At 42.4% G+C, this 13,408-nt stretch overlaps 1 protein-coding gene across 4 annotated transcripts in view; it reads left to right on the top strand.

Moving 5' to 3' along the window:
* LOC145395050 (uncharacterized) overlaps positions 1-13,408 on the top strand; it is a 1,083,039-nt gene that overhangs the window by 801,855 nt on the left and 267,776 nt on the right. For all 4 annotated transcript variants that reach the window (XM_080268801.1, XM_080268802.1, XM_080268803.1 and 1 more), the window contains exon 29: positions 6,882-7,036. In XM_080268801.1, the coding sequence (XP_080124927.1) occupies positions 6,882-7,036 (155 nt within the window). The remainder of the gene's footprint in view (positions 1-6,881; positions 7,037-13,408) is intronic.

Here is a 13,408-nt window from a genome sequence, read left to right as displayed (position 1 = left end):
TATATAAGTTTTAGGACTGGACCATCTCTTTGTCCAGGCTTTTCCACAGGCCAATGCATCTATATGGAAAACTGTATTTCTTGATATCCTTCAAGCAACTTGTCTTTTTCAATTTCTTTCCATGTCCTATTGTTGTCCGCTCATGTCATGAAAGCAGATCTTCTTCGTCAGTTTTGTCTACACTCATCATGGCCCTGAACACTGCAGTCATGTTGTCCCACTCTCTATTTTCTTCTAAGGATGACAGACCCAGCTTTTCTGGTCTTTCCATTTACAACAGATTACCAGGCTAGGGACCATCTTGGTTTCCATGTGTTGTATTCTCTCGATCTTGTTTATATCATTCTTTTTGTGTGGGGACCACACCACTGCTGCATCTTCCAGCCTGGGGTGGATCATAGACACTATCAATTTTTGTATCATCTCCTAATCCATGTAATGAAATACTACCCTTACGTTTGTCAAGAGCTTTTATGTCTTTCTGGCAATCTAGTTACTGTGTTTTTCGGGTGACAAATTATACTGGACCGACACTCTCAAGTCCTTCTCTTCTCTTCTCTCGCCCTTACGATCAGTTCCCTTCCCATCGAGTAATGCAGGGATGGCCTTTTGGTACTTCAACCCAGTTCCAGTATTTTCCATTTTTTTTGCATTGAAATTCATTTCCCATACCTGGCTCCAATTGTAAATCCTGTCCTGGCCTACCTGCAGCATTTTACAGTCTTCTTTAACTTCTACTTTCCTCATGATCTTTGCATTGTCTGCAAGCATATTTGCATAACTGTTCATTCCATCTACCATATTATTTACATAAATCAGGAACATTACAGGCGCCAGCACAGAGCCCTGACATTTTGTCTTTTACTACTGTCCTCCTCTGCCTGTCTCTCATGAAGTCTCTCATTTACGCCAAGAGGTTTCTCATTAATCCTCCTGTGTGCTCCAATTTCCACATAAGTCGCTTATGGGGTGCCTTGTCAAAGGCTTTCTCCAGATCTAAGTACACATAGTCCACCCAACTATCTCTCTCCTGTAGCACATCAGTTGCCTTTGAGTAGAAGCTCAAGAAATTTGAGATACACGACTTTCCATTTCTGAATCCAAACTGACTTTCTGCCAAAATGTCCATCTCCTCCAGATATTTTATCCATCAGTCTTTCAGGATTCTCTTACACAATTTTGCGACCATGCTGGTCAGGGACATTAGTCTATAATTCAGTGGTTCTTCCTTATTCCCTTCTTTGTAAATTGGTACCACGCTGGCCCTCTTCCTTTCCCAGGACACTTTCCCTTCTTCCAGAGAACACACAGTTAAACCGTGAATATTGTTTGCCAGTTGTTCTTTGCATTCCTTTAGTATCCAACTCAAGATCCTGTCAGGCCCTGGGCCTTCCTTACATCTTGAGTTTCCAGTAATTTATACACTTCCTACACTTCCACTTTTATACCTTATAACATTGTATTTCAAATAACACCCTCCCCTTCCATAAAATTATTATCATTAGTGAAAACCAGTTGGAAACTTTTGCTCATTACAGTAAACTCTCGATATAATGAACCCTTTCATTGCGAACTTCGGATATAATGAACAGCCACATCACGACCTAACTTCCCCCGGATTTTACGAACAAAGTTCACCAAATGAGGGGGAAGTTCGGGAATCAGCCTACGGAGACAACAGCATCACTTCCTAGCACAGCAAGTGTACTTCAACGGCAACCCTTCCTGGCACAGTAAGTGTACTGAAACAGTTCTACATTATACTGTATTCTTATTATAGGTATTGTATATATATGTACAGCTTCATACAGTATTGTCTTTACATGTACAACTTCATAAACCATTGAATTCTCCATGTAAAACTTCATAGAGTTAGATTAGGTTCTGTTTGACCATGTGTGACCACATGACTCGCCTTATATAGCGAACTGAGTTTGGTAATCCCTTGGAAATACCGACCCCTCGTATATAGCGAACTTTTGGATATACCGGCCCACCCTTCCCCCCAATTAGTTTGTTATGTCAAGGGTTTACTGTATTTCCGCTTGCATTACTGCATCTTTGTAGACCTTTCTTTCTACTTTCAGCTTATTGATTCCTTCCTTGTGTACAATTTGCAGTTGACAAATCTATACAGTAAAACAATGTAGGTTCTTCCTTATATTTGCTAATTATACTTCTTTCAAAGTTTCCTTCTTCCTCTCTACGGATTATTGTACAGTAATCCCTCCAGTATCTGATGCAATAGAGCCAAAGGCATGTCCGGTAAGTGGGTTTGTCCGGATACTGAGTAAATGCCCCTTGGACAGGTACTTATGGACCCTAACCCAGCCTAACTCAGAAAACCACCTACATGCAACTCCATGCTGGACATGCATAGCACCTATTTAAGACCCTATTTACACAGATACGGGACAGAAAGCATGAAATAAAAGAAAAGGAACCAGAGAATGAGGATTTAGAGGTGAGTATGGAAAATATTTAGCAGTATCCAGGGTACTTACAACACATCCATGGCTCTCGCGATGAATAACCCGCCTCCTCTCAGACTCTGACAGTAAGAAGTGCACCTGAAGCACCTACAGTAATCCAGTGTTGCACTGCACTTTATCCTTTGCACTCTGAATTCTAACTTCTTGACACTGCACATTCTTTCCTTAGTTGCGCTGCACTTGAAACTGACCAGTGTTGGACTCTGCATTTAAGCCTTTGCACTCTGAATTCTGATTTCTTACCACTGCACATTCTTTTCTTTCTTGCTCATGCACTTGAAACTAACCACTGTATGGTAGCACTCTGCACTTAATCCTTTGCCCTCTGAATTCATATTTCTTAACATTGTACATTTTATTCTTTACACTGCACAACAGTGTAAATTCCCGTGTAGTCTAGTGGTGAGTTTTTGCTGTTTATTCACTGTCAGAGTCCGAGAATAGGTGTTGCAGGTGGCCGAGGGGCGCGTCGCTGGGATGTGGTGATGGACTACCCACTGCAGATGACTCTGAAGTTAGACGCAAACTCACGTCCAGTGGCTACTCCACTGTGGACGATGTGCTGGGCTGTGGCTCAGAGGTGGAAGGCCTGTCTTGGGGAGGCAGTGGTGTGGAGCCAGGGCTGGGCATGGTGGGGGTCAGTGGCCTAAAGAAACTGTTAGTGGTTGATTGACGTAAGGAAAGGCGTTTCCGGCGATTGATGAGGTGCTGCCTAAAAGTGCTCTCTTCCTCCACAAGTCCCAGGGGCCCCATCTCCCTGTCGCAGTCTGGGTGCTCTAGGTAGTCAAGAACGAACTCGACGTGCTCCCGGAGTGCACTCTGCTTGGGAATGGCTGGAGTAGTGGTGTGCTGAGAGGAGTCTTCGTCATCCTCACTGTCCTCATCAGATTCTTCAAGCTGGGTACTTGTACCGGCAACTGAAGATGCAATCTCGATAGCAGACATGATCTGATACCCAAGATTGCCCTCGTCATCATCCAACCACTCACGTACTTCGTCCACATCAACGTCGTCGCCAGCCGCACGAAGATGTGCATGGAAGTCATCCACGTCAAAACTTAGAAAGTCGTGCACCATGTCGGCTCCGAGAAGCAGTCAAGACCAACCACTTTCCAGAGTCTTGACAGAGACCTCCCTCCATGCACTGGCCCAGTTGTAGATGGCTGACTTAATGTTGTAGCGGTGAAGGTTTTCCACAATCCACTGGCCTCACGTCTCCTGTCCCTCCCTGCACTCATCCTCGTCCTTGAGAGTAACCATCATCTTGTCCAGGAACTTCCAACAGTACAGTCTCTTCGTTGCCACGATCACTCTTTGGTCCAGTGGTTGGATGAGAGCAGTCGTATTAGGTGGCATAAACAAGCACCTAATGCTGCCATTCTTAGCCACCAACTCCTTGTCGGATGGATGTGCAGGTGCATTGTCCAAGAGAAGTAGGGCCTTTACTTGGTCACGCGGGATTCCCAGTGTGTTTGTCTGGTAATGGATGATCTCCTTAATGAAGTGCTGCTGAAACCTGTCTTTGAAGATCTTGGCTGTGAACCAAACCTTCACAGAATGGTACTACATGACAGGAAGGTCATCCATCACCTCACAAAGGCACTGTGGCTACTTTGCACGGCCAGCAATAATGGGCTTGAACCGGTGCATGCCATTAGCACTGGCACAACTCAAAGCAGATATCCGTTGCTTGAGAGCTTGCAGCCAGGTACACGCTTCCTCGTCTCCTCTGTTAGAGTGTTCGTCAGCAGCGAGTGATAGAATAAACCAGCTTCGTCAGTGTTGTAGACTTGGCCGAGAGTGAGGCCCTCCCTGTCTCGATCAAGCCCTTTACTTTCTGCCGAAACTCTTCTGCTCCCTTCTTGTTGGCATTCAGAGCTTCGCCATGGGCCTTACAATTGGTAAGTCCATGGCGTAACTTGAAAGTGAAGGGCCAACCCTCGGATGCCCTGAGGTCTGGGGTGTTGTGTAGCCTGGTGAACTTCTCGGCGGCAGCTTTCAACTTTGTATCACGCACCAGCACACCAGCAGCACATTGTTGTCGATACCAAATCAGCATGGAGCAGTCGATTTCTGCAAACCTGGAAGTGTACATAACCGTCCTCTCCACGTTGCGTTTGGTCTTCGATGCGAAGTCAGCCATGTACTGGATGAGTTTGTCCCGGGATTTCTTGATATCAGACAAGGTAGAGAGGGCCAGGTTGAATTCTCAAAGGATGTGAGACATCGACCATCCTGCGTCCATGTTCTCCAATCTCTCTCTCTCTCTTCTCCAGAGTCAGAAGCACTTGTTTCCTCTTTTTGGGCAGCGGTGCCATTGTCACACACACGAGTAACAGGCACGAGAGGAACAATGGCCTGCCTGAGGTAGGGCACCACCACAAAAGCGAGCACGTGGACGTCCATGGTGACAAGCATGCACTCACGACAATGGGTAAGTGGGAAATGGGGAGGAGGCAGCATTGCCCTGGCGGATGTCAGCGGAAGTACGTGGCAAAACACAGCTGGTCAGCACCGCATGTCAAGTTCAAATTACGGTTGAATAAAATGTTGGATTCTTTTTTTTTGGCTTTTTTACGTTTTTTGGCCATTTTTGGGTTCCGAAGGCCCGGGCCTAAAATGTTCGGACATTGGGATGTCCAGTTATTGGGCGTCCAGATATTACAGGGATTACCATATATTCATTTCTTGTTCTTTTCTACGCTTCCTTTGTTTTATTATAGCCTGTCTTTCTTCATTTGTTCCATGTCACATCCCTTCCTTTTGTGGCTATTATACATCTTCTGTTGAATCAATCCTTTTTCCAGTCCTCTTTCCCATTTGCATTTGGCACATATTTTTCCACACCCAAGTTGTAAAAGCCTAGAAAGATATCCCACTTTTTCTGTTTCCCTCTTGTTTCTCTGAATTCTCTCCAGTTTGCTTCTTTGAAAAATTTCCTCAATTCTGTAAAGTTTGCTTTCCTAAAGTTGTATCTTCCATGCCTGTATAGGTCATCTCTTGTCACCACATTCCCTTTCATTATTTGGAACTCAGTCACTACATAATCACTTTTTCCTATAGGACACAGATATTTCAGAGATTCAGTTATGTCAGGTTCTATGGTTAGCAGTAAATCTAGTCTTGCTGGTATGTCATCACCTCTAAATCTTGTCTCTTCTTTGACTCACTGGGTCAGTACATTATTCATTACTATATTTAACATTATACTTCCCCACGATTCTTCACTACCTCCTGAGTCCACTCAGCCCACTTCACCTTCTTACAATTAACATCACCCACCACGATTATGTTGTTGCTTTTCTCAATAATTTTCTGTAGGTATCTAACCATGTATGACAACGTCTCATGGTACTCATCCTCAGTCCATGCCCTTGTCTTGGGGGGTACATATGCAACTGCGATGTCTCTCCTACCTTTCCCTCTGGTTTCGAGTTTCATATTTGTCACTGCCCTGCCGTCTCCCTTTCCACATCATCCACATTTATGCTATTCTTCACTGCTTTCATCACTTCTCCTCCCATTTATTCTTTTCTATCTCTCCTCCTTATTTGGTATTCAGTATCTCCCACTTCCTTGCTTTGCTGAGGTTAAGCCGTCTGTGTCAGCATATGCCACTTTCAATCTTTTTACAATATTTTTTATTCTGTCCTTCTCCTTTCCTTTCTCCGTCGGTATCATTTCTTCAATAAAACTCTATCTTCTCATCCTCCGTTCTCTGGTCATTTTTTTCCATAGCGTCCTTGATTAGCTCCTTTATTTTAGCTCATTCTTCCTCATTTGCATCTCTCCTTATCCAAACATTCTCAAACCCCTCGTTGTCCATGTCATGTTAATAGTCTCATTTACTGTAACCTGTGACTGAAACTTGACTTTTAGTGGCCGTGCCTCTCCCTCCTCGTATCTTCCCGGCCTTAACCCTTCATCAGTCTCTTCTTGAGCTTCATTGTTGCGCTCCATAACTGATGATATTATCTGTTTAGCCCTTTTCAGTTCTGTTGTGCTATGGCAACAGAAAAGTCCTCCCAGAGTTATATGAAGTTAGTGCTGTGTCGTCTGAGAATATGACAATAACATGGTATGGTAAACAAACACTAATGCCGATGTTGATTCTTCCCTTTAATTGTATTTAACATTATTTTATGTTTAGTCTCTTATTACTTCCCCTGTATAATTGTTGTGTATCCTGATGCAGTCAAGAGATTGTAATTTCCAGTGACTTTACCTACTTTTGGTGTTCAGTTTTTCAGTGTTTTTCATATCAGTTTGCTTACAAATAACACCCAGACAGGGTAACCTGTACTTTTCATGATTTCTTTGTCAAGTAAGCTCTTGCTTTCTCGTTGCTTGTACCAAGAACTCTGATTTCAATTAATTTTCCCCAAGCAGGTTTCGATCTGTCTGGTAGCCAGAGTGACCTTCACGCATCCATAGAGGCCATTGGGTCCCCAGAGAAGGTTAATGTGGCAGACATTGACCCCGAGGCAGTGCGACATGAGTTGAGAGCTCTCATGACACAGATGAACCAAGTGGAGCTAGAGAGGGTGAGACAGAATGTAGCACGGGTAGTAAAACTGATAGAGGTGGAAGCAGGGGTTTAGACAGGAAGTAACAGCAAAAGTCAGCCAGACGGGGTGATATGAATGTATGGACGCCAGTGATGTAGAAACTCCAGTTACAAGAGCAGGTAAAAGAAAGAGTTGGTACAGAGAAAAGCAAAAGAAGAAAAAATGGAGGAAAGGAAAGTGTTGTAGGGTGGCAAGATGTGAGTCAGTAGGTACAAAATTAGGCTTATGAATATTAGAGAGGTAGGACAGAAGAGGAAAAAAAAAGAGTTGGAGTCAGTTTTTGGCATATAGAAGTGAGACAATGTCTTAACCCCTACACTCAAGGAATGGATTGCTTCTGATTGACAAAGTGCAATGGAAGGAAGAGTGGAGTGGTAGCAGGTGAAAGTAGAAATGGAAAGGATGGGGCTGATGAGTGAGGCAGTAGGAGGGAGGGAGGGATGGTCTATTGAACACTGGGGCTAAGGGCCATTTTCACAGTCATCCCTAACCTTTCGGGCCTGAACCAAAAACACCTTCGTATTTCACAATCCTTCTGAAATGCTTTTAAGAGTGAACTAACAAGGGGACATCTGTCTGTGTTGATGCTTTAGGGTTGGTAATTCTGGGTCACCAGAACATGGATGTAGTAAATTCTTAGAAGGAAAAGACACCTTACCAAACACCTACTGTAAGTGAGAATATTTAGAAATTCAGTTGTACTGTAATGATTATGGTAAATAATTTGACTGGAAAATCCATTTCACAAATCTCCTACTAATATGTTTAGGAGTGAAGATGTGTGTGTGAAACCAATAAAAAAAAGGAATAATTAACATCATCAGAATGAAGTGAATCACAAACGGAAACCTCATCATGTGCCCACATGAAACATCGGAAGTAAGTTGATATGTGATGAACGTCGAGTGTTGTAAGAAAGGCATACATAAAAACAAATGTGAAGTAACATATAAATAATAATGTCTAATTGGTGGTGAACTAGTTTTGCTTATTAACAGGTATAGTAATAATATGTGAATGTGAGGTATTTTGTAAATGGGGTGTGTTAGTTATATCACCAATATTACATTGGGCATCTGATATTAAAATTTTGATGAAAATATGCATTAGACGATAATTCTTTTATTTCTTTTGGGTCTGTCTATTGTGGAGCCTCAAGCAGGCTCCAGAGAAAACAACAATAGGTTGTCTTGTATTCTGTTGAATTATAGTGTGTTAAAAGTGTATCAATATGTGGTATTATCTTTATGGGATGTACAGTTATCTCAGCAGTATTACATTGGGTATCTGATTTCAATCCATCCATCCATCCATCCATCATCCAGTCCTATGTCACCTCATAAAGGATCGTAGGAACCCAGGGCTAGGCAAGTTGGTCCTGACATTTAGGATGAGAGTGACCAGCCTCACTCATCCCTGAGCGACATTATGTGAGCAATAAACCCCAACAACCCCTTGGATATAAGTCTACACAGGCTCAGTCAGATTGGAGCATCTTAATTACCCGCTAAACTACCAGGCGCCATAATTTGGTTATATGGTTACCATCGTGCATAGTAAATGATTTCCTAGTGTACAGGAAGCCATTTGGCTTGTCACTCAGTGTAGAGTCACCCATAGGCAGAAGGAGGAGGAAAGAATGAAAGACAGAAGAGGAAGTGTTAAGTCACCTGTAGGCAGAAGAAAGAGGAAAGTATGAAGGAAAGAAAGACAGAAGAGGAAGGGAGGAAGAGAGGAAAGGGCAGACACCCAAAGCAGCACTACATCAAGTGAGTGGATGGTGAGTGTCCCCACCTACCACAATGAGTTCCCCCATCTACCACAAATCTGATTTCAAAACATTGATAAACACATACATGAGTTAGACAACGACTCGTATATTTTATTTCTTTCGGGTCCATCTGTTGGGGAACCTCCATGCTCTCCAAGAATGTTCCAGTATTACTTGGGGACAGCCCAAATTTGGTCTTGAATGGAGGTCTCACAAGGCCGGTTGAGGATGAATGTCAAAGTGAAACTGTGTGTTCAGAGCTGTGTAGGTTATTGGAAACATCAACAACTGTGAAAATGACCCTGGGACTGTGTGCATCTCTTCCAAGTGCATGCAACACTCCTCAAGTAAAATATAGCTTTCCGTAAAAGTTTTTATCCCATTTTCATACTGTCTAGCCCCAGGCTCCTACACTCCTCATGGGGCAACGTAGGATTGGATGATGGATGTATGGATGAAATTGATTCTTTTTATTTTTTATTTGGACTGGATATTATCATTATGAAAATTTTTTTTGTGCACCTCAAAAACTTCCTTACACCTTTATGTATTTCATTTTTTCTTTTTTTTTTTATACAGAAGATGAACATAGGAATGAATGAATGGAAGAATAGGCACTGGTCCTGAGGTTAATATAATGGGTTGTAATGGAGTACCAAGAGAAAATGATAATGAGAAGTGACTGAAGGATGTGTCAGGAAAGGAGGTTGTGCATTTGTAACTCGTATTTCAAACACAAAGATGCTCATAAATATACATGGTATAAAGGGAATGGGGATCGTGTTGAAAGGAGCCAGATTGATTATGTGCTCGTAGAGAGATTGATGCTGGGAATGGTTGCTGAGACGAGGGCCGTGTGAGGACGATGTGGAGGTCTGTCAGATCAAATGATTGTGGTATGCAGGATCAAGCTTAGAGGAGTGAGGTGGACCAGGAGAGAGAGGAGCAGTCAGGGAGGAAGACTGAAAGTTGAGAAGCTGAGGATCAGAGAAATGGCAGATGAATACAGGACCAAAGTAGAGGAGGAGTTAGAAACAGTGAATTTGAATGAAATGGATCTGAACTGCTTGTGGAATGCATATAGCGATTGCTCAGTTAGAAATGCTTAAGCGGTGTGTGGTGTGGCAAGAGTAACAAGAGAGAAGAAAGGTATGGCATGATGGGATGATTAGGTTAGGAGAGCAGTGAAAGAAAGAAAGAAAGAAGTGGCTAGAATGGTTACAGGACAGGGGTTCAGTTGAAATAAGAACTGAATATATTGAGAGCAAGAAGTGCATAAAGAGACTAGTGAAGAGGAAAAAGAAGGAGGTAAATGATGATCTAGGAAGAAAAATGAATGCAAAGTACTCTGAAAATAGGAAGTTATTCTGGAAAGAGGTGCGGAAATGTTGAAGTGAAAAAAATGTGATGGTTTGAAGGATGTAGGTGGTAGATTATTAACCTATGGGGATGAATAAGGACCAGATGGAAAGAATATTTTGAAATCCTGATGAATGGAAATAGAGAGGGCAGAGCAGCTGTAAACATTATTGGTTTTAGGGATGTGGAGAGTAGGAATGCCGTGCCAGGAGACGTGACACTTGCACAGGTAAAGAGTGATGTAAAGCGGCTGAAAAATGAGAAAGCAGCTGGGGATTTTGAGGTGTATGCAGAGTTGATTAAGTGTAGTAGAGAGGGTGAAATTAGTGCTTTTTGGAGATATGTAAGAAGGCGTGGATGTGTGAAACTGTGCCAGCAGAGTGGAAAAAGACAGTGATTGTAACCCTGTACAAAAATAAAGGCAAGCGAAGGGAGTGCAAGTATTATTGTGGGATAAGTTTATTGAGTGTGGTAGGGAAGGTATACGGAAAAATTATTATAGAGAAAGTAAGAGAGTTATCAGAAGTCCTAGTGAGTGATGAACAGGGTGCCTTAGGAGTGACAGAGGATGTGTGGATCAAATATTTGCAGTGAGACAGATAGTGGAGAAGGCTTGTGAGAAGGACCATAAGGTGTTTATGGCATTCATGGATCTGGAAAAAGTGTACAAGTGGACAGAGAAGGATTGTGGGAAGTTTTGCACACATACAGTGTAGATGGTAAGCTGCTGGGTGCTGTCAAGAGTTTTTGTGATGTTAGTGAAGCATGTGTAAGAGTAAATGGGCATCTAAGTGAATGGTTCATGATCAGTGTGGGCATGCAACAGGGTTGTGTGATGCTCCTATGGTTGTTCAATATATATATTGATGGAATATTGAGAGAAGTAAAAACATGAGTAATTGAGAGGGGGATGGCATTGGTAATGAATGGTGATGGATGGAATATCTCAAATTTATTGTATGCTGATGATGCAGTACTACTTACAAATACCGGACAAGAACTTGGTAGACTAGTGCAGAGTTTTGCTGATGTCTGTAAGCATCATGCCATGAGAGTAAATGTGGAAAAGAGTAAAATGATAGTTATTGAGAGAGAAGGTGACTTCCAGCGCTATATTACAGTGAATGGAGAGAGACGAATTGGTGAGAGAATTCAGATACCTGGGTACAGTGATAGAAAAGAGAGGAAAATATGCAAAAGAAGAGGAAAGTAGAGTGACACAAGGAAGGAAAGTAGCTGATGTAATGAAGGCCTTGATATGAAAGAAAGGCTTGAGTGTTGCAGCTGCACGAGGCTTACATGAAAGAATGTTAATGCCAGCTTTGACATATGGATGTGAGACTGTGGTGTGGCCTGAAAATGAAAAGTCAAAAGTGAAAGTAATGAAGATGGGACTGCTGAGGAATGTATATGAAATACAGAGAGTGGATAGGATACGAAATTATGTGATTCGTGAAAGATGTGAAGTGAGGAAGTCTGTGGACACCAGAATTGAAGAGAGTGTACTAAGATAGTATGGTCTGTTGAGAGAATGGATAACAATGGAGTGGTGAAAAAGGTATATCTGAGTGAATTTGAAGGAGGGAGGAGACAAGTTTGGCCAAGGAGAAGGTGGAGAGATATGGTTGATAAGTGTGTGAGGAAGAGAGGTTTGGAAGTCGGCGAGGCAAGGGAACTTACAAGAGATCGAGCTGGCTGGATGAATATTGTAAGGAGAAGTGCATGATCAGGGATTTGGCACCCCTTTTCAACATGACAGCGTCTGGATTGACTCTATTGTATACGTTTATGTGAAGCTATAGAACATAGTGAATGTTTTTGGTGTATCCGATAGAGCCAGGATTCCGGGGGCTTGAATGATGAGTGAATGGAAGCATGGCTCATTGGATTGCGCAAATTTGGGCTGGCTGGACATTGCTACCCCTCACCCTGCCCTGGGGTGGGAATGGAGGTCTGGATGGTGATGATGATGATGATGGGGAAAAAAAAAAAAAAAAAAATCATACACCAAATTACAGGTGTCATTCATTCATAAAAAAATAATAACAGTTGGACTTGAACTGATCTAGGGTGAAGTTTGGAGGAAAACTATTCTGGGGAAGCAAGTGCCATAGAGATGCAGTTCAGGGAATAAAAGAGTTCTGATAGGCAGAAGCTGTGCACTTTGATTGCATGACAGTCCAGTCATGAGGACTTCCAGCTACCCGTGTAGCACAGGGGACAGGCCGGAGAGGTGGCATAATGGATACAATCTCATCTGAGTTTTTGCCACAAAAGTATCTGTAAAATAATGTAAGGGAGGCAGCATTCCTTCTTACGTGTAGGGGAGGCGTTTTAGTTGTAATTGCAGGATTGTTAATAAGTCATACAGCTTTGTTCTGAAGTTTGTCCAGTTGTTTTAGTGCATCCTCTCCACATCCACTCCACAATGGTGAGCAATATTCCAGCTGAGAGCACACAAACTCATGTAAATTGTAGCTAACTGCTCATCAGTGAAGAAGTTATGATTCTGTACAATAATTCAAGTTTCTTTGAAGCGGTTTTAGCAAGTGATCTAACGTGAGAGGTCCTGCGAGGGAATCGTTAAGTGAAACACCGAGAATTTCAGTACTTTTAGAGATAGGAATATTAGTAGCATTGAAGGTAAGATAGGAATCAGGCAATATCTGTCTGTTAGTAAACTGTATATATTTGGTTTTCCTAGCATTAAATGAGAAAATGTTATTTTGTTCCCAGCCAATGATCTTAGATAAGTATTGATTTATGGAGATTGCTGTACAGGGTTGTGAGTTACAGATATAAAACTTTGTGAATAGATGTGTAAGTGTGAATGAGCTGTGAAGTGTTGAGTCATCTGCATATGAGTGAATGGGGTTATGGGTGATAGATAAGAGATCATTAATATGAATTAGGAATTGGGTTGGAGCCAAGACTGATCCCTGTTGCACATCTGCATTAATTGAATGGAAATTAGAATATACATCACCTGCTTTTACTCATATCTCTCTGTCACTGAGACAGGAGGAAATCATTGGAGCAAAAGATGGTAGGTCATAGCAGGGGAGTTTGGATAGCAGGAGACGGTGCCACACACTGTCAGAAGCTTTAGTAATGTCAGGGGCTAGTGCATGGGCTTCCTCATGATGGTCAATTGACTGATGAATGGATTGAGTATATCAACAGTGGATCTTTCGTGACAAGAACCATACTCTCAATCA

Source organism: Coenobita brevimanus, chromosome 29 (genome assembly GCF_032717465.1).
Source record: "Coenobita brevimanus isolate Jiangsu-jjx chromosome 29, ASM3271746v2, whole genome shotgun sequence".
Taxonomy (NCBI): domain Eukaryota; kingdom Metazoa; phylum Arthropoda; class Malacostraca; order Decapoda; family Coenobitidae; genus Coenobita; species Coenobita brevimanus.
Note: the sequence above shows the minus strand (reverse complement) of the source record. Positions and strands in the feature narration are given on the sequence as shown.